The sequence below is a fragment of the Phocoena sinus genome, chromosome 20, assembly GCF_008692025.1.
Source record: "Phocoena sinus isolate mPhoSin1 chromosome 20, mPhoSin1.pri, whole genome shotgun sequence".
Lineage (NCBI taxonomy): Eukaryota > Metazoa > Chordata > Mammalia > Artiodactyla > Phocoenidae > Phocoena > Phocoena sinus.
Window position 1 is genome coordinate 58,766,663 of NC_045782.1, and position 22,416 is coordinate 58,789,078.

A 22,416-nucleotide genomic window follows, 5' to 3' on the forward strand; every position below is an offset into this window, starting at 1 on the left:
CGTTTTCCAGAGCTGAAGAATGTCTCAGGGAAATGAAAAAAACGTAAGAATATTTCAATCTCAGATGACTATGTCATGCTTAAAGAGTATTAAATGACATGATATTTTACAAGCACTTTTCAGAGATCTTTGGTTTTGCACAAGGTATATGCTGAATTTTATTTTGCAAAAGTTCTTCCATTACACTGATGTCTAAATGTCTCCAGATTTGTCAAAATTATGTTTCCCTTTCTTCTCTCTAAACATTTTAGACAAGAAACACTACTGATGTACTTTCTTCTAACGGCTGTCTTTAAATGCAATTCAGTTTATGTCTTGTAGGATCCCACATGAAGAACTATGGCAAAGAAACAGTCAACTACTATAGATAAAAAGCTATCCTGCTATGGTGTCATATGATAAAATCAAATTGCCAATCTGGTCCTGTATTACCTTTAACATCTTGAAAAAGCTTGAAAGAAAACTAAGTATGGCCTGGTGTATTCTTAAACTTGCCTCAGCTATAATAATTGAACTTGCCAAAAGAGATGACATTAAAACATAACCTAATCTTGGGCAACTGTAAAAAAGTTATGATTCCTTACAAATAAATTCTCTTCCCCAACTATCTGTGAAATTCTACAGTGAGCACATAACTTCTTCCTTCCCCTGGGAGTTACAAAGGAAAAATCTGAACACCTTAGTTGCGTTGCTAAATTCAAGTCTCTATCCCTTCTCATTCTTAAGTTTTTGTAAGATTTTCTAACACTTGAAATATGTCTTACTTGGAATGTTTTGGACCAGAATATAACTAATCTTAAAGGAGTACTCATTCAACTGTTTCAACAAAAACAGCTTCTCTAAGTGTTTGACAGCCCCTGGCTACCAAAAGGAGAGGATCAACAATTAAAATGTAATTCCCCTTGCCTGTAAAGAATTACCTGCAATGAGAAAGATAATTTAAAACAAGCTTAAAGTTCAGTAAATGCTGAATATTAGTCTGTTATTTTTTCAGTAACATGACCATAAAAGGGTATTTTTCTTATCAAGTCCTTAGTTATTTCTAAAGCCTTTTATTGAAGAGCATAGCCTAATCAAGGTAGCATTTTTCCAAATTTTTTGAAAGAAATTTAAAAATTACCATTAAACTAAATCCTTGAGTCATTAATAAAGTGAAGTTATTCACCACTTGGAAATAATCACATTCTCAGAACCAACACATCAGGAACTGAATCGAAAATGAAATAGATTCATTTAATAAATATATAAAACAAATTTATAATTTATAAATAAATTCCTTTCCTAAATATCAGCCATTTAATTTTGGGGCAATAAACTTATTGCCAAACATCTACTGGGGTGGGGTTAGGGGAGGAGTTTATAAACAGACTCCAAACAGCAGAAGGCCTAAGTCAGGTTAAAATGTCCACTTGTAACAAGTAACAAGAAGTATAAGGTAAACCAGAATAAGAACTCTGTGGCAAATCTCTCACCCGGGTCCATTTTTCCAAATAGTTTCTTTTTTTTTCCACCATGCTTCTCCTCTGTCTCAACCCTTTTTCCCCTTGCCCTCTCTTTACTTCCAACTGTAATACATAATACTTTAAGACATGCGGACCGCAGCTTTTGTGGCATTTTATGTCCTTCCTACCAAGGTCTTTTGCAGATATAATCTTTCCTTTATAAGACGCTTTTGGAAAATGAAAAGCCTTAACAGTATTCAATCTCAGGTATCACACAGACCTCTTCTGAATATTTCATCTCCAGATTTAAATACTATACTCTCTCTCTCATTCTCTCTCTTTTCTTTTTCCCCAAATCCCTGCTACCTTGCTCTCTGCTCCTTCCAGTATTCAGTCCTTAACCTGGTCACAAAAATCTCTGCATCTCTTTTACAGCCCTCTTGTGTGTGCCGTAAACTTTGAAGCGGAGACCTTATTGTATATTTTTGGAAGTACTCTTTCCTTCAACTGCAGCTCAGAGTAAAGGCTCTTGGACTCCTGAGTAGCCTGTTGTACTGTGTGTGCATTAGAAAGAGAGAGAGAGAGAGAGAGCATGCTGCTTGCCGAGGCTTCAGCCTCCTCGTTATAAAGAACCCTAATTTCCAAGATGCATTTGCTGTATCATTACAGGAAAGCTAATCTCTGTTAACTGTTCAAAAACTGGAAGAAGGGGGCTTCCCTGGTGGTGCGGTGGTTAAGAATCCACCTGCCAATGCAGGGGACACGGGTTTGAGCCCTGGTCCAGGAAGATCCCACATGCCGCGGAGCAACTGAGCCCGTGTGCCACAACTGCTGAAGCCCGCGTGCCTGGAGCCTGTGCTCCCCCACGGGAGAAGCCTCCACAGTGAGAGGCCCATGCACCACACGAAGAGTTAACCCCTGCTCGATGCAACTGGAGAAAGCCTGAGTGCAGCAACCAAGACCCAATGCAGCTATAGATAAATAAATAAATAAAATTTATTAAAAAACTGAAAGTTGTTTCTATTTTAAAAAATCAACTTAACTGTATTTTTTAATCTTAAAACTCTTTCAGTGCCTTTATGTCAACGTCAGAAGTCAACATCTTTCTATGTCCGTTGTAAGCACTCAGAGGAAATCCTCTGCTAAGGCACTCCCTTACTTCACCGTTTCCATGGTTGATTTGCTTGCTTTTGAAAAAAATAATTGGCTTACTGAGAAGAACTGACATTTTGCTCCTCTTCTGACTTTTCTTTGCACTATGTGAGAGGGCTATGTTTTCAGGTGTTCACAATAATCTTAATTTCAGTGTCATCATCCTGCCCGTCCGTGTCTGTCCGTCCCCCCACCCCCCCTGCCCCGCTTTGGTATAGTTTTTATTGAGATTTTACAAGGCAAGGTACCACTCATTTTAAATCTTCTCTTTTTATGGTATACATATAATTTGAGCTAATATAAAATTAATGCTAGTATTTATTCTATGAGTGAAAAACAACATGAAATACATTTATAATGTCACTCATGACTATAACTGACACCCTGCATAAATAAGAAAAGGTCTAGAACAGACAGTCATACAACCATGGTGAGGCTCTTGCAACTGAGTTCAAAGGGTGTAGTTCAAAGACTATTGCTTACTTAAATATCTACTCATACAAAAGAGAGTCTGGGGCTTCCCTGGTGGCGCAGTGGTTGAGAGTCCGCCTGCCGATGCAGGGGATGCGGGTTCGTGCCCCGGTCCGGGAAGATCCCGCATGCCGCGGAGCGGCTGGGCCCGTGAGCCATGGCCGCTGAGCCTGCGCGTCCGGAGCCTGCACTCCACAACGGGAGAGGCCACAACAGTGAGAGGCCCGCGTACAGCAAAAAAAAAAAAAAAAAAGGGAGTCTGCATACTCAGAGGATGGTCTCCAACTTAACTTAAATATTAAAAAAACACTTTCCTGATTTATATTCTATCCCTAACAACTTACAGATAAGAAATTTACTTAAAACAGTTAATAGGCATTATGGGGAAATGAAGAGTGGAAGTTAAGGTCCTATTCCAGAAAGCCTTAGGTTCCTGCTGAAGAACAAACTGTGGTACAGCCATGCTGTGGAATACTACTCAGCCATAAAAATGGATGAACTACTGATACACACAAAAACTTGGATGGGTCTCAAACACATGGTGAGAGAAAAAAAGTCATCCTTAAAAAGATCACGTACAATATGGTTCCATTATGTGGTATTTTCAAAATGACAAAATTATGGAGGTGGAGAACAGATCAGTGGCTGCCAGGGGTTACACAGGGAGGGAAGATAGTGAGTGTAACTGTGAAGGGTAGCACAAGAGAGATCGTCACTGTGATGGAACTCTTCTGCATCAGGACTGTGCTGGTGGTTACCTGAATCTACACATAATAAAATGAAATAGAATTACACATATTCATTGAACCAATGTCAACTTCCTGGTTTTGATATTGTACTACAGTTATGCAAGATGTAACCAGTGGGGGGAAAGGTACCTGGGATCACTCTGTACTATATTCGCAACTTCCTGTGAATCCATAATTATTTCAAAGTAAAAAGCTTTTTTTAAAATTCCTGTTGGAGAAATAAAGCTCATATACATGAAATTTTTTAAATAGTTACCGCAAGTGTATCTAAAGAACAAGTAATTAAGAAATATTATTGAACTGCATCCCTATTTAACATTCTGGTCAACAGGAAAAACTGGATGGACTAGAGGCTTAAAGATCCAAACTCCTGTCCCGCTCCACTATCGTCTATGTGATCCGGAGCCTCAGTGTTTTTCATTTCTAGAATATAAAATACCCATTTGCCTTTTTTCCCCCCAGGTTTATTACACTCAATAGAATAATGTCTGTAAAACCCTAAAGAATAAATAGGTTGTACCTTAGGATAAAGAGAAGGAGCATGGCCTTTCAGATCAGAAAGACCTCACTTCAAAACCACAGCTCCACTCTGGACTGTCTCTATGCTCTTAAGCAAGTTACTTAACCTCACAAAATCTGTTTCCTCACCCATAAAGCTGGAACGATATTACAGTGTGATTAAACAAAATACTTCAGAGGGTCTTACTCAGAAATAATTCTGAATAAGTATTGTTACCCCTATTAATTATTTTTCCAAAACATTTTTAATTACCATAAAATATAAAATCTATTTAATCAAAACTCTTCAGAGGGGCTTCCCTGGTGGCGCAGTGGTTGAGAATCCGCTTGCCGATGCAGGGCACACGGGTTCGAGCCCTGGTCTGGGAAGATCCCACATGCCGCGGAGCAACTAGGCCCGTGAGCCACAACTACTGAGCCTGCGCGTCTGGAGCTTGTGCTCCTCAACAAGGCATGCCGCAACAGTGAGAGGCCCGCGCACCGCGATGAAGAGTGGCCCCCGCTCGCCACAACTAGGGAAAGCCCTCCGCACAGAAACGAAGACCCAACACAGCCAAAAATAAATAAATTAAAAAATTAAAAAAAAAAAAAAAAAACTCTTCAGAGAAGGAAAGTATAGAAGGTTCAATCAATCATGTATCAATTTGCCTTTTGTAATACAGTCAGCATCTATTTAACAGGGCTTTTTGCTTACTGAATCACTTACTTCACAGGGCAAGTTATCAACATAATAAATATCAATTGATGGCCCAAACTCCTTTGTTTACATTAATTTCTTAAATTAATGACACTCTCACCTAGGGTTTAAAAATCCTGCAGCCTAAAAAAAAAAAAAAACTTGCAGCCTTATGAAAAGTATTCATTGATGTTATAATGACTGAGTTTGAGCTACACAGTACATGTAGCACAAAACTCTTAGTTGATAAGACTATCTTTTGATTTCACTTTCTCCATTTACCTCATTCCCTTTTGTTAGTGTAAAAAAAAAGTGAGTTTCCTATATGATGAATATTTCAGAGGAAGAAAAAGAATCCTTATGTTATGAAAGTTTTCCTGTTATGCCAAATACAGCGTATGTTCAGATAATGAAAACAGACTTGACCACCTCACTTACTCAGTGGTCACTGGCTTGACAACCCTCACTATCCAGAACACAACACCAAACTCAGAACTAAACTCCATGAACTTAAAGTCTGTGTAGTTTATTTTCAGGATGCCCTTGAGTCCTCACTCAGAACCTATTTCTTATTTAAGTAGAATTCCAACTATTAAATCTTATGACTCTGATTAGTTCCTGGCTTAAACAAATCAGCCTTAAAAAAAAACATTTTGGGAACAACCAGGTAAATCTGATTATGGACTGGTTTTGGATATTAGGGAATTATGGCCATTTTTATTAGGTTAATAATAATATTGTGGTTATACAGTTATGACCTTATTTTTTATTAGAGATGCATACTGAAGTATTTAGGAGTAAATATCATGATGTCTATAATTATTTTTAAATAGTTCAGAAAAAAATTAATGAAGTAAATATGGCAAAAGGTTACAACCTAAGTTTCGAGACTATGAATGTTTATTATACTCTTTCCCCTAGTTTCCTGTATGTTTTAAATTTTTCATAATAAAAAATGTTTCAATGTTTTTTAACTCCATGACAAAGATTGCCTGTCTGGTTTCCTATCCCTGCCTAAGAAAGTGAAATCAGGGTCAGAAGCAGCAAGTGGAGAAGAGGGGGAGGGTAGTTGCAATGAGGCATGTTGAGAGTTGTAAGGAATGCAAACTGATAGCCTGACAGTGAGGGAGCAGACACCAGGATGATACCCTAGTACATAAAATTCAAACAAAGCTCTGGGGCCATTAAGGCAGGAGCTATTTGGGCTATCTAGCGTTACAAACCAATATAATAATTAACAGAGATTGAGATTCTCGTGTTGCTTTTTATTACTGACTGCTTAACTGCGGTATTTTATTACCTTATATAAAAATAAGCTTGCTGTACACTTGAAACTAATACTGTAAATCAACTTTCAATTTAAAAAAACACAAGTTACCAAAAGGTGAAAAGAAAAAAAAATTACATGTACATAATATAAAAGCAGAACTCTACAATTAGCAATATACACATGTGAACTTTGCCAATACTCCCAAATGTCTATTTCAAACGACAAAGTTTATATACATTAAATAAGCACTTCCATGTTCTTACTTATCACATAAATGGTAACAAGGAATGCACAGAGTGTAATCAATGAACCCTTATTGCAAGCTAACCGATTTTCTGCTTTTCCACACAGTATTGCAATGAAAACCATTCCACATACAATTTCTTCCTTCTTTTGGAATATTTACTTGGGACAGTATCCCAGAACTAAGATTAGTGGGTCAAAGGAACGAACATGTTACCAAGCCGTATTCCGCTTCATACTCTACCACACCACAAGCATACACTCATTTCACTGCAACTTTATCTTAGGCATTGGTTAAACTTTTCTCCCCACATTACAGAGACATAATCAGTATCCAAAAACTGCACGTAATTGATGTATACAGTCTGGTGAGTGTGGACATACGTATACATTCATGCTACGATGATCACAATCCAGGTAACAGGCTTACCCTTCATCCCCAAGGTTTCCTGGTTAAGCTTTTATTGTGGTAATTCAGCAGCTGTAAAATAGTATCTAACTTGAAAACGCTAATAAAACAATTAACAAAAAACGCAGCGTTTCTCCTTATGTTCCTTCACCCACAGCGTTTACCCTTCGACAACTCTTCACAAGTCAGTTACTCTTCTGGGACTTTGTGTGTCTCCAAATGAAAAGCATCAACCTCACTAGTACTCACGGAAGGGAACATTAAAGAAAGAGGGGCCATTTCTCACACACAAGATTGTCACAATGTCAAGACTGAGAGGTTCCAGTTAGTGAGCTCACAGGAAACAGGCATTCAAGTGTATTTTAACCCAGACATCCAACTTTTAAAACTCCTTAACCCAGATATCTAACTTTTAAGACTACCATAAAGAAACAAAGGCAACAGTAAGAAAGAATAATATATGTTTATTACAGGATGAACTGTAACAAACTAGAAAACTAGAACCACCTGAATGCCCGTCAATATGGGAATAGCTGAATAAATTACGGCACATCTATGCCATGGAATATTCAGCAGGAATTGGAGCTGATGTGTTATTAACACAGTAAGATGTCCATGATCTATTGTTACAGAAGAAAGCAAGAAACTGTGTGATGATCACACAATTCTTTTTTAATTTTTAAAGGAAAACCCTACCTATGTATTATACGCATTTGTGCTTATCACTACAGAGAAAGGTGAAGAAGATACAGCAAACTGATAACATGGTTCCTTCCGATGGGGGAGAAGGGGAAGTGGGTCCCTTCTTCATATTCCTCTGTATTATCTGACTTATTATCTGGCTTGTTGGTAACTTCTAAATGTCCACAGATAGTAAAGATTTTTTTAACGGAAGATGGTACTAGATATCTCTCACGCCAATTAACTCCCAAAGTATACAATTCTATGAAGCAAGGTTTACAAAGAGGTCACTGAATCTCTAATGAATGGTTAAATTATGTCCAATATGCCCCAGGAGTAGATAAGATGGTTTTGTAAGGTTAACAACAAAAAGAGCTAATACTTTTAAAAGTTTTGACACAAAGGAGCAAATAGGAAAAAAAACTTTAACTTACGTTAGACACCTCAGCCCCCCAACCCCAATCTGGATAATTGAAACATTATATTATCCAAATCACTGAGCTGTGACACACTCCCACCAAGAGTGTGAGAGAATGTACCCTGAACCCTCCTCCCACTCACTTCTAGACTCATTCTAGTGAACTGGCAGCAATCTCCAAGAAAAGGATTCCTATTCTACGAGTACCCAAAGAGCACGAATCTTATTAATCAATTTCCTGCCCAAAAGAAAACAGGAAAAAGCACTAAAGAGCATTCTAGCCAGTCTCTGCTCTCTAAGGGAAATCTTCTAATGAAGGGGAAAAGAACATTTTAGGAGGCAGAGGCCCAGCTTTTCAATTTATCCAAGCTTAACATTTTAATCAATGTGTGTTATGCGCTACAGTTCTTAAAATATGGCTCTTTATTAACTGAAAATACTCACACAAACTTTAAAAGGGCATTATCAATGTTCCCAAGGGAGTGACAGCAATGCCAACCCTTGTGATCAGGAACAACGTTCATGTGTGCACCCATCATAGCAGGAAAGTCGCCATCCAAATTAGTCAGCACCACCGTGAGGTGGGTTTTTTAAATATTATAATCACTTTTGAAATTAGCATATGAAAAAAACAAATCTTAAACACTGCTCAATTAAATAATTCAAAATCTTCACAGCAGAAAAGAATCCTGCTTTTAAACATACCATGCCTACAATCTTCATCAGCTTGCCCATAGTTTTTCTGCAAAATAAAAGATACAAGATAAAGTTAAGTAGTTCAAGGGCTGCTTAAAACTGATTTTATCAAAAAGCTCAGCTTTGTTTCAAAGTTTAATCACTAATGTTGCAAATGTAATATGCACAGAGTAAAGCTACCTCCGGCCGAGGTTTACACAACATTCTACAAACAGACATTACAGTACACTTCCCTAGGCCATTTATTCACACTCCTCCCCTCGCCCTCTCCAACCTCAAGCCACCAGAAATCTCTTCCCCATCCTCACTCTCAGCTAATGACTTCACTGAGTAAACTGCAGCCCTGAGAAGAGACTTTCCACGGATGGCCACTACCATGGCTGCCCGCTTCCCGGCACACTGTGCCTTCCACCTGTTACCAGGTGAGCCAGCGCTGTTCCTTCCTAAAGCCCATCCTACCACCTGTGCAGATCTGCTCCAGGGCCTACTCAAGAATAGCGCTCCAGCAAGCTTCTTCTATTTCTCCTACATCATTAATTTTTTGTTTTCTAACGGTTCAGTCCTAGAAACAAACATGCTCTTATTTCTCTCATCTGAAAAGATCCTTCTCTTCACTTCACTTCTCCCACCAGCTACCACTCCATTCTTTTGTGCTTCAGTGGGGCAAACTCAAGAATTGTCTGTATCGTGTATTTCAATTCCCTTCCCGCTGACTTTCTCTTAAACTCTCTTTTATTAGGCTTTCACCCACCACTCCATGGAAGCTGCTCTCATGGAGGTCACCAGTGACTGCCAGTGGATCCAGTTAGATACACTTACATGTACCCATTTAGACACACTGTCATTTCTCAGTCAATTCTCAATCCTCACGACTCCACCCACAGCAACGGACACTGAACCTTCCCTCCTTTGGACACAGGCCTTCTTTGATTGGTTCCTAGGACATCTTACTCTCTTAGCTTTCCTTAACCTCACGGGCTGCTTTTCCGGATGTTTTGCTTCTCCTCCCAACCTCTTAAACTAGTGCCACAAGACTAAGTCCTCAGCCCGCCCCTGCTCTCTACCTATACTCATTCCCCTGCTGATCTGACCCAGGTGTAAGACTTTATATATCATCTATAGGCCACAGACTCTCAAATCAACATCTTTAGCCCAGACCTCTCTCCCAAACTCCAGACCTGCATTTCCAACTGCTTATTCAACATCTCCAGCTGGATATCTAAACGTCATCTCAAATCAGTATGTCCAAAATGAACTCTTTCCCATCTCCCCACCTACAGCCCTCTCATCTCAGTGTAAGGAAACTCCACGCTTCCAATTGCTCAGACAAAAAAAGGGCAAAGTAAGTAAACTATGCCTGCTCCATATCTCTCACTCCCTGCCTTCAGTACATTAGGACATCTGCTTCGTTCTATCTTCAGATTGTAACCAGAACAAAACACTTCTCACCATCTCCACTGCTAGTATTTTGATCTAAGCCACTTCACCGCTGGCCTAGATTATTCTAACAGCTTCCAAACTAGTCTCCCTGCATCTGCTCTTATTCTTTTACAGTCTATTCTCAACACAAAGGCCAAATAACTCCTATTAAAGCAGACCATGCCACTCCTCTGCTCAAAATCCCACCACAGCGTCCCATCTCAAGTAGAGCAGACACCAGCCCTTACAGTGGCCTGAAGGGTCCCACAGGATCTAGCCCTGTTGCACTCTCCCCCTTGGGCACGTTACTCCAGCAAAAGGGCCTCCCAACTGTTCCTCAGACGTGGAAGGCATGCTTCCGCCTCAGGAATTCCGCACTGACTGTTCCCTCTGCCTGTAACGATCTTCTTCCAGATTTCAACATGGCTCACTTCCTTACCTCCTTCCTATCACCTATATCATGAGGCCCATCTTAACCCAATTTAAAACTGCAACCCTAACCCTAACCCTAACCCTAGTAACCCTCTATTCTACTTTTTTTTCCATGCAGACTGTTACCTTCTAACAATCTAAAGTGTTTACCTATTTATAAAGCCTATGGTTTATTGTCTGCCCCCCCTACTAGAAAAAGTACTATGAAGGAGGGATCTTTCTCTTTCTCTTTCACCAACGTATAGCAGATACCTAGAACAGCGTAAACATTCATTGAATTGAGTGAATAATGTTGGTTGAAATATTTGTTGAATGGAGTGAATAAGCCAAAATGCTATACGATAGTAATGCTTTCAAGGCTTAAAAACAGTTACTTGCCATCAAAGATACTCAGCAATCACTAGACACTTCACTCATGTCCTCAGCCCACAATGTGGTGACTCGTAGCAGCAGTGATCAGCAATAGTCCCACTCACAGAAAACAGCCATTTTACATGGTTCAGCACTGGCTCACTGACAGTGTTTACTCACCAGCTGCAAAAAGGAGGCGATTCTGTAAAGAAGACTCTCGATTTTGATGCTTTCTATCTCCAGTGGACACGGCCCTGTGAAGTCAGCCATGGAGTACTGGCCAAGAGAAAGGAGGGCCTCTGTGCAGTGCTTGAGGGTCATTTCATAGTCCTGTCTCTTAAGTGATTCACATGCTTGTTCACATGACTTCTCAGCTCTTCTGTCTTCCATGACTCAGGGACAAAAATCCTAAAGACAGGGAGAAAGAACAAATAAGAAAAGGTTTTAAAAAGTTACTATCAATTCTAGCCCCATTCCTAACTCAACTGGCCCAACTAGCTATCTGAATAGTTACTCTCAAGCAGCCTTTTGATCAAGGTCAGAGCTGAGGAGCAACTACTGACGCTACAAACTCTATGCTTCTCCTTTCTATTTTATGAAGTCTTCACTAAAATCCAAGCAAAATATCAACCGTAAGTCAGGATCATGCCAACAACACATCAAATTTATAAATGAAACATGATGCTCAATATTATAAAGTGTAATAAGCCATGAAGGTGTCTCTTCTTTTTTAAAACCAGAAGGTGCAAAAATGTTTCCTATCCCAGCCTATTTTCAGTCTTATAATTCTGTAACTGAGACTGCAGAGAATCAAAGTCCATACCATGTAGGATTTTTCCCACCAGTACAAAACACTGGCTCAAGGGCAAGTTTGAACTGGCTATTAATTCAGTTCAGCAAACATTTCCTGAGGCCAGGCCCTGTGTTAGCAGCACTAAACTCAACGAGGAAGCATGTCATCACTCCTTTCGAGAAACTCAGATTCTAGCAAGACAGGCAAACCACAAGTGAAAAATAACGAGAAATACCTTCCATCTGCCGAAAGGCATGAGCTGGCCTCAAAAGAAGAATACAAGTTCACTGTGCAAAGATGACAGGGAGAGCACAGGGGAGTTTTTCAGAGAGAATATGCACAAGAAGCCACCACGGCAAGAGAAAGCACATGATACACTCCAGGTGTGTCAGAGAAGGAGGGAAAGGAGCTAAGAATGCCCTCCAATGCCACAAGAAGTGAGGGCTTTATTCCACAGCAATGGAGCATGATGGGAGGTGTTTAAATAAAGAAGGAACCTATCGGGCAGTCCAGTGGTTGGGACTCCGCGCTTCCATGGCGGAAATGGGCGGGGGGAGGGTTTGATCCCTGGTTGGGGAACTAAGATCCCGCAGGCGGCATGGTGCGGTCAAAATAAAAAAAAAAAGAAGGAACCTATCATGTAGAAGTCCTGTGAACAACTGGTGAGAAGCAGGCATTGCCATTAATAACAGACCACTAAGCAGTCCAAGTAATAGAAATTGAGAATTCAAGCGCAGCCTCTCCTGAGCTCTATCACTCATAATGCAGGGAGCAGAAAACCTGGGCAAAGAAGACCTAAAACCCTTGGACCTGACAGTCACAACACTGCTTCGGAGGATCACCCTTGCTGACCTCTTATCACCATCTCTGTCGGGATGGAGACTGCTCTTCTTGCCTGTTCCCACCCTCGCTCACTCTCCCCACTTTCTACCTTACCAAATGGCCCCAAGGTACAGGTCTCCTCCATCTTTCAAAAGCTCAATTTATGCCACTTTGCTTTTAAGAAGGACCCACGTTAGTGCCTGTTTTCCTAACCAAAAGAAATCCAAAGAGGATATCTACTTTTACAAAAAAGGGGGGAAAGTGAAAACAGTGTTCAGCGTATGTTTTGCAGCAGCCCTTACAGAGGCAATCCGCACTGCGAGCTGCAAAAGCGGGTGCAAGGGGCACCGCCCAGCTCCTACCCGGGAACCACAGTCAGCACCTCAGCATCAAGCCACCATAGCTCTGAACTGTCACTGGACTTCTGTGCTTTAGCGCAATTTATTTTGTGCATCCGCTAGCAAGATGTGTCCTATGGTCACTGCTTCTTCGCTTTACGCCATGTCGGCTTATGGAAGGTTTCCTGGGAATGCTCTGCTTTCAGTCATTGGGGGAAACCCATACTTACTGTCCTCCTGCCTCCCTCCAGCCTGCACATCCACTCTCAGCCTGGCCTTTCCAGCTCTGAAAAGACAACCTGGCTCCGCCCTCTGCCGCCTATATACTGCAGTGAAAGGTGAGGGGAGAAGCTGACAGGCAGACAAAAGGCAGCAGCAGTGAGTGAGGCCTGATGACAGACATCGGAAGAGTTCCAGGCCCCTTCAACTTTTGAGATGTTTGGTATAACAAAAAATGTAGAAACACCTAAGGGATGGGATGAGAAAGAGCTCAAAATGGATTTCAGTATTTGTCAGCGTTTGTTAAATATGGGTGGTACATACACGGGGTACAATGTAATATTCTCCACTTTTCTCAGTATGAAATTTTTATTAAAAAATACCAAAACACGGTTTTTAAAATTACAGGATATTTAAAATGTTTATACATTTGACAAGGTAACACAGCACAAAAAATGAAATCTAATTGTGTTATTCACAAGGTAATCCAACAAATATTTAGAGTATTGTATCCTCAGGCATTACATGGCCTCCCTTTAAACTTCCTCAGCTCTCCCTCAGTGGGCTATAATTCCCAGTTTACTTTAGGGGAACTTAAATATTTAAGTTATAGTTGGTGTTTATGTCCCTTATACAAACATGCATTAATTTGGGGAAATCAATTATCAAATAAACATCAAAAGTAATCATTTCTACAATACTAACGTGACTTTGCCCATTAGAGATCAGAATGGCATTACAGGATCATCAGTAGCTTACTCTACAGGCCAGAGCTGATGCTCTTGACATTCTGGGCTGAACAGTTCTTTGTGGCGGAAGCTGTCCTGTGCTTCATACAATGTTTCAGCAGCATCCCGGCCTCTGACCACTAGGTGCCAGGAGCAAGTCTCCTGACTTACGAAAACTAAAGATGTCTATTTCCAGACATCAACAAATGTCCCCTGGGGGGCAAAATCATTCCTGGTTGAGACCTACTGATATAAACAAGCATATAGTGTTTGCTTGCCAAATAACAGCAACAGAAGATGGATAAATCCATGGATTCCAAAGGTCCTAGAATTAGCAAATCTTCTCTATAAAACTCCTAGCCCACATCTAGAAAATATTACAAAAAGAAGCAAAATGTAACAAAAAACTAACAACACATGAGCTAAAATCTTTGCTAGGGAGAGAACACAGCACAGTGATCCAAAGCACAGATTTGGAGCCAGAGGACTTACATTCAGAACTCACCAGCTGTCACTCACCAACTGTGTCACTCACCAGCTGTGTGACCTGGAGCAAATGACTTAGCCTCAAGTATCTCAACTTGCTCACCTCTAAAATGGCAAGAAGACAACTAATACCTACCTCCTACGGTTATTTTCACTTAAGAATTAAGTGAAATAATACGTGTAAAGTGCTTAAAAGAATGCCTGGCATACAGCAAGTGCTCAGTAAGTGTTAGTTAGCTATTGTTATTTCACTAAAATTCCATATTTTCAATTTATACGAAGTGGAAATCACTTTACAGATTTCAACATACAACACTGTATTTATAGAAAATAAAATATCATGCTATGTAACTACTTTATCTACTTGACAGAGGAATTGTTTTCACCCATTTTCTCCATCTCGATAAAATAATAATGGTTATGATTATGCAATCATAATAATGATTATGCTCTCCAATAGCCATTGGAGAAACAAGTGTACTTGTACGTCGCTGACAAAGACAAGCTAACCCCTAAAACTGGCTCTGAGGGGAGATCACAAAGACTACCGTCAACATTAATCACCAAACATATTAGCCAGGGATATCTCAATAAAAGTAACACAGAAGTAGAGATTAGGGACAGAATTACTAACTCCGGGAGCTATGGGGGGAAGTGACTTAATTTCAAGAGTTAATGTCTCTGATATGTAGGCTCAGGTGCCCACCTCAGCACTGGATATGAAGATGCCTACCACAACTACGTTTGTTAATTAATCAGGTCCCAACAGTTCATTTCTAACTGCGGTCTCCCTGAACCTCACTGCAGGTACTTCTGTAGTGTAGCTCTCCATACAAGGCAGGTCTCTGGTAACTGTCTTCCCTGGTTCTTCAGAAAACAGCATGACCTGGCTACACATACTCCTGAAGAAGTTCAAGTGCCTTCTTGAAAAACATAAAATAAAAACTGCCAGACGAAGTCAAAGAGAGACAATGTCTCAAGCCACGCTAAAATGGACTACAAAAAACACAGATCTAGAAACTACCTCTACACGAGGCCAGCTCCCAGACACACCTCACCACGCAGCCGACACTCTTGGCCAGGATACACGGATACACCCGTGTCTACAGCACGCGACCCTGCTACGTGGTGGACAGACACTGACCAAGCTGGGTCTTGTACAGCCTCTGCCACGGGGACAGAAAGGCCTGGAGAAGGGCGCTGAGTCGCTTGAACCCACCAGTGTGGGAAGAAGCACCACGTCCAGCCATTGCGAGGGCCACCCCTATTTGCCTCGACTCTTTCTCTTCGTGTTAAAAATTATCCAACTTTCACCAGAAGAATACACAACACTAACTTTCCGCAACCCCCTGCCCCTGCGGGGAACGGCATTCCTGGAGGATGTAACTCACAGACAACAAAGCTGGAAGCAGTAACCCAGATTCTAATTCAAATCCATTAACCCCTGTGATCTGTTGCTGATCTACAAAAAGAGCCTAATAGCATATTAGTCTTTTGACCAGCCAGCGTCCATCCCTTTTTATGGTAATAAGAGCCCACAAATTCCCTCAGAGTAGGTACCTCTCCCCGACTCTCAGTCGGCATGGCTCCAGTGGGGTCGACTCTGCCAAAGAGCCAGGGTGCCACGTGACCAGAACTGGCCAATCCCAGTCTCACAGCCTCAAACAGTGATTGGCTCCAGGTCAGACATGTGACCCCATAAGAGCCAATGAGACATCATGAGACTTTTGCTGAGGCTTCTGGGAAAGAGACAGGCACTCTTTCCGGCTGAATCTAAACGCTGACAGGCTACAGGGGGTGAATATGCTACAGCCATTTTTGTAACATACAGCTCCTACAACTGAAGTCCATACAAGGAAAGGCAGAGTTGACTCGTGGGGAGAACCTGAGTCCTGATGACTTTACTTGAGCCCTGAATCCAGCTAGCTGTGCCTGACTTCGCAGTTAGGTGAGCCTAACTCAAATTTCTTTCCAGCTTAAGCCAATTTAGGTTGATATTTCAGGCAGCTGAAGAGAATTGATGTATTGTGATTGTGTATATCTGATTAGTACCTCACAGGATGTGAAAAATGGAATGAACTGACAGTTGTCTTGTAAAACAGTGTATATACATATGATTATTAAAAACACTGGTCACAGGTATTGATTAATAATAAGTGCAAAGAGAAAAAAGTGGGCATGGGAGAGAAATGACTCACTGTGATATGTGGTTATTCCGACTCTTGAAAATATTCCAAAACATTTGTTTAAACAATTTTATCATAAAGCTATTTCAGCAATAATAATAAAAATAATAACAAGAGCCATTTGCTGAATGCCTACTGTGGGCCAGAGGCTGTTGAAATGACTATATTATGTAATCTACTTGATTCCTCATAAACGACCTTACAAGGTAGATGTTATTATTATCATTCCCACTAACAGATAAGGAAACTGAAGCACAGAGAAGTTAAGTTACTCACCCACAGGTATACTGTAAATAAAAGGCAGGATTCAAATGCAGACATTCTGATGCAGCTCGTGCTTTTAGCCATGACACTGAATCTGAACCTACACTCAAAGTTCTAATGCTGTTCCAGTGAAGCAGAAACTCAAACTCAGGCGCTCCCAAAAGCATCAAATCTGAATGTAATATTTTAACCCTGGAAGAGTCTTAAGGACTAATTCCTACATAGTTCTGCATTATGAAAGTATACATATTTAACCACATTAGTGATTATCATTTTTTAAAAAGTGTGAAAACCCTCACAAACCTCAACCAATTGCATTCTTTGGTTAAACAAAAGTCCTAGATGTTGCCAAGACTAAGGAGTATATTATATAGTACTACCTTTCCAGAAAATAACATTTGCACCTTCTACAAAGTCAACTTTATGAGAACATTCCCATCACTAAGTTACTTTTCACCACTTTTATAGAGCAGAAACTTATTTTAAAATCTACCCATCTTAGTATAATATAAAAAAGAAAAAACTTTATGAATTAGACTTTCTCAAAATTAAACTTTTTTGCTCTTTGAAAGACACTATTATGTTAGAAGGATAGGAAGCCAAGCTAAAGACTGAGAAAAAACTAACTGCAAATCACATACCTGAAAAAGGATTTGTATCCAAATATATAAAGAATTCTCAAAACTCAACAGTAAGAAAACAACCCAATTAAAAGCTAGGCAGGGCTTCCCTGGTGGCGCAGTGGTTGAGAGTCCGCCTACCGATGCAGGGGACACGGGTTCGTGCCCCAGTCCGGGAAGATCCCACATGCTGTGGAGTGGCTGGGCCCGTGAGCCATGGCCGCTTGGCCTGCGTGTCCGGAGCCTGTGCTCCGCAACAGGAGAGGCCACAACAGTGAGAGGCCCGCGTACCGCAAAAAAAAAAAAAAAAAAAAAAAAAACTAGGCAAAACATTTTAACGGGCACTCCACTAAGAGGATCTAATGATGGCAAATAAGCACACGAAAAGATGTCCAATGGCATTAGTCATCAGAGAAATGCAAATTAAAACCATGATAAGATATTACCACATACCTATTAGAATGGCTAAATTAAAATCACTGATAGTATCAGTGATGTGGAATAGGGGGAATTCTCATACATTGCTGCTAGTGGGAGAATATAAAGTGGTACAGACACTCTGGAAAAAGGGCTGACAGTTTCTTATAAAGTTAAAAATATACTCACTATATCACCCAGCAATCCCCTCTCCCCAGAGACAGCTACCCTAGAGATAGAGAAATGAAAACTATGTTTGCACAAAAGTCTGTACACAAATGTTTACAGCAGCTCTATTCGTAACTGTTAAAAATTGGAAACAACCCAAATGTCCTTCAATGAGTGACAATGGAAAACTACTCAGTAATAAAAAGGAATAAACTTTCAGTACATGCAATAACTTAGATGAATCTCAAAGACAGAGTAAAAGAACCCAGTCTCAAAAGCTTACATGTATGATTCCATTTATATGACATTCTCAAAAAGACAAAACTATAGGGATGGAGAAAAGATCAGTGGTTGCAGAGGTTATAGGATGGGAACAGTTAACTATAAAAGGATAGCATTAGGGAATTCTGGAGAGTGATAATATTATTCTGTATTCTGATTGTAGTGATGGTTGCACAAACTACACGTGTGAAATTAACAGAATAAAAGAAAAAAGTTAGTTTTAGTGTATGATAATTTTAAGAATAAAATATTTAAATTATTTTTAAAATATGAATCCCAATATCACAATGGACACGGTTTTTAAAAACTGGAAAGAGGGGCTTCCCTGGTGGCGCAGTGGTTGAGAGTCCGCCTGCCGATGGAGGGCACATGGGTTCGTGCCCCGGTCCGGAAAGATCCCACATGCCGTGGAGCGGCTGGGCCCGTGAGTCATGGCCGCTGGGCCTGCGCGTCCGGAGCCTGTGCTCCACAACGGGAGAGGCCACAGCAGTGAGAGGCCCGCGTACAGCAAAAAAAAAACCAAAACCAAAAAAAAAAACTGTAAAGAGATAAAGAAGGATAAGTTTGTTAATAAAAGGAAAACCTGGGCTTCCCTGGTGGCGCAGTGGTTGAGAGTCTGCCTGCCGATGGGGTGGACACGGGTTCGAGACCTGGTCTGGGAGGATCCCACCGGGCAACTGGACCCGTGAGCCACAACTACTGAGCCTGCGCGTCTGGAGCCTGTGCTCCACAACAAGAGAGGCCGCGGCAGTGAGGGGCCCGCACACCGCGATGAAGAGTGGCCCCCGCTCGCCGCAACGAGAGAAAGCCCTCGCGCAGAAACGAAGACCCAACACAGCCAAAAATAAATAAAAAATAAATAAAAATAAATAAATTTAAAAGGGAAACCTATACATTTCCCTTTCTGCAAATGCAGGTTTTCGAGGCAAGAGCAGAGCCTCAAAAAGAATGTCTGCAAACAGAACAATCACTAGTTCACTAGGTACAAAATGTAGGATACTTTTGAAGAATCCCATCACAGGTAGATAACTGGTCCAGGACCAAAAGTAAATACTGGAAAAAAATGAAATCAACAGTGTACCACCGAGGTGGTAGGCAGACTGGCCTGGACTAAGACATGTTCAGTAATAGATAATAAGGGAGGTGATTTGTAAGCACCATTCTCATCCCACTGTGGACTTCCTTCTGCAACAGTGTAAGGATAACTGCCAGATCATCTTGAAATCAAGTCATGAAATATACTTTTATATTTTTAAAAATCAATTATTGTCCTAAATTAACTTTTCTTATTAATTTAGTCATGGTCCTCTTTTACTTCTAAAAAATTAAATCTTATTTGATTAGAGACAGACTTCAAAAAATAAAAATAAACTGTGATCAAATAGCAGGAACAAACAGTAGTAACTAAAATTTCTTCAATCTAAACTGAAGATGATTTCTGTATCTCTGTCTTTTACATTTGTCTCCATTAGGGAAAAAAAATTATCTACCTCGTAATTAACTTGGCTGGAATGAATCAGACTGCATTTGTAAAGGTTTCAGAAGACCAATGAGCTGTGCTAAACATTACCACTATCCACCTGAGCAGAAATTACTATACATAAGTTTCTTTACATAACGAACAAAACAAAAATTTAAACAAAAGAAGAACTACTAGAAAAAAAATTAGAGATTCATTTTTTTAAGTCAGTAATTTGCCTTTAGTCAGTAATTTGCCTCATACATTATTATTTTCCCTGTGGAAACCCAATTATTATCCTGCGAACAAGACCACTTTAGAAAGTAAATGCATTGTGACGAAAGAAAGAAAAGGCAGATTGATACATTATTAAAATAACTCACATGCCATACCCTGAGGAGTAAGGAAGCCATGGCAGAGCAGGCCCCCTTCTCCTCAATGGACAGCACAGCTGTGCGGAAGACACTGCAGCTAGCACAAGCGTGTCACACTTCCTCAGGGAGGAAGCAAGTTACAGACCACTCTAGAGAGGGCGCCCATAAACTGACGTCCATGCTTATTACCCAACGTCCAGGCCACCCACAGGCTGACTGCAACCCAACTTTCCCACCATTCCCACACAGGCCCCAGGGACCGTCAGGCCTCTGAGGCTCTGCCAATGCCCTTCCCTCTACCCAAATATCCTTTCCCTCCTCTCTCCGGACCTGAATCCTGCCCAGCTCTAAATGAACACTTCAAGGCCTATTTCCCTAAGAATGCCTCTCTCAAAACCAAAATACTTCCTATAGAATGATCTGCCTCTTACTCATCCATTATCTTGGATTAAATACATCATGTAAGATGCCTTATCTGACGAACACAACTATTTTATAAATAGGAGTCATGTTTTATATCATCTATATCCCCATGACAACCATTCAGCTCACTAAAACCATTCAATAAATACTCTAATTGAATTTCCGAAAGAGTTGACCTAAAATAACCTAAATGCCAAGCATTCCAAGAACTGTCCTGAACCAAATTCACTTCTCATTCGAATGCCAATGTCATAGACAGGGATGTTGTATTGTCTTTAAATGTACTTGCCTTTATGCAAAACTAGAATCTCTGATGAATCTATGGGACACACATGTAAAATATTCTGCAAAGTAAAAAAGCTTTATTTATTGTACTGTGCTTAATATTCAGCCAGACTTGCATTTTTCTCTAAAACTTATAAAATTACTGAGTATGCAAGAAGCATTAGAAGAGAGACTAAGTCTATTGAGAAGAAAACTGGAAGCGAAGGTCATCAATCATTTTCTACTCTGAATAATCTCTTTCATAAAGAGGTAAATTCTCCTAAATTCCAGAATGAATGGAATTCAATACAGCAAAGTAAAATGCTTTAAATACATAAAATAAGTATCTTGATGGACCTTCCACCATCTGTTTTAGTAACTTAAATTATAAAAAAAAAAACCCTAAATTTAAGAAAAGTTATATCAAGAGCTAAAATTGAGATTTTTTTTTTCCATCTATTACTTTGATTTTCCTGGCCCATTTTTGAGAATTGTCAGCATTCTGGATCAATAATTCCAAATTATTTCTTGAAGAGAGTGAGATTCCTCCCAAGTCATTTAACATGCTTACTAATCAATAAAGATATGAAAAAACAAAAAACCCATATTTATGAAGCAAGCAAATTATATTAAAAGACTGATTTTGAGAAAAGGTTGCTGCTTGCCAAGAAAATTTTATTATTATAAAACATTTTCTGTCATTTGTATTTCTTCATTTTCCCTTCCAGATTATCTGTGTAGCCTTGTAAACACATCATAATCCAAAGCAGTTGAGCTTTATAAATAAAATGTAAATCAACGCAAGAGAGCCAACTGCATAATTAAAACAAAAGCGTACCGGATTTCCCTGGTGGCACAGTGGTTGAGAGTCTACCTGCCAATGCAGGGGACACGGGTTCGTGCCCCGGTCCGGGAAGATCTCACATGCCGCGGAGCAACTAAGCCCGTACGCCACAACTACTGAGCCTGCACTCTAGAGCCCACGAGCCACAACTACTGAGACTACACACTGCAACTACTGAAGCCCGCGCACTCTAGGGCCCATGTGCCGCAACTACTGAGCCTGGGTGCTGCAATTACTGAAGCCCATGAACCTAGAGCCCGTGCTCCGCAACAAGAGAAGCCACCACAATGAGAAGTCCGCGCACCACAATGAAGAGTAGCCCCCACTTGCCACAACCAGAGAAAGCCCACGTGCAGCAACAAAGACCCAACACAGCCAAAAATAAACAATAATAAAAAATAAATAAATAAAGGCATCATCACATAAAAACAAATGAGGAAATAATTTTTTAAAAAAAGAATAACTGGTGGGGCAATGGTTAAGAATCCGCTTGCCAGTGCAGGGGACACGGGTTTGAGCCCTGGTCCGGGAAGATCCCGCATACTGCAGAGCAACTAAGCCCACACGCCTAGAGCCTGTGCTCCGCAACAAGAGAAGCCACCACAGTGAGAAGCGCACGCACCGCAATGAAGAGTAGCCCCTGCTTGCCGCAACTAGAGAAAGCCCACACACAGCAACGAAGACCCAACGCAGCCAAAAATAAATAAATTAAATAAATTAATTAAAAAAAAAAGAAACTAAAGAAATAAAATATATTTTGGGGAGAAATAGGAAAAATTATACATGGACTTGATATCTGAT

The 22,416-nt window shown here is 40.4% G+C and overlaps 1 protein-coding gene across 7 annotated transcripts in view; it reads right to left on the reverse strand.

The window, feature by feature from the left end:
* The window catches only part of HELZ (helicase with zinc finger), a 150,454-nt gene that overhangs the window by 116,031 nt on the left and 12,007 nt on the right, over window positions 1-22,416 (reverse strand). For 6 of the 7 annotated variants that reach the window (XM_032615780.1, XM_032615783.1, XM_032615778.1 and 3 more), the window contains 2 exons: window positions 11,109-11,336; window positions 8,736-8,772 (listed from right to left, as the gene is read on the reverse strand). In XM_032615780.1, coding sequence (XP_032471671.1) covers window positions 8,736-8,772; window positions 11,109-11,318 — 247 coding nt within the window. In that variant the 5' untranslated portion in view covers window positions 11,319-11,336. Of the gene's footprint in view, window positions 1-8,735; window positions 8,773-11,108; window positions 11,337-17,990; window positions 18,012-22,416 lie in introns of those variants that run through there. The other variant, XM_032615782.1, reaches the window with a different exon arrangement.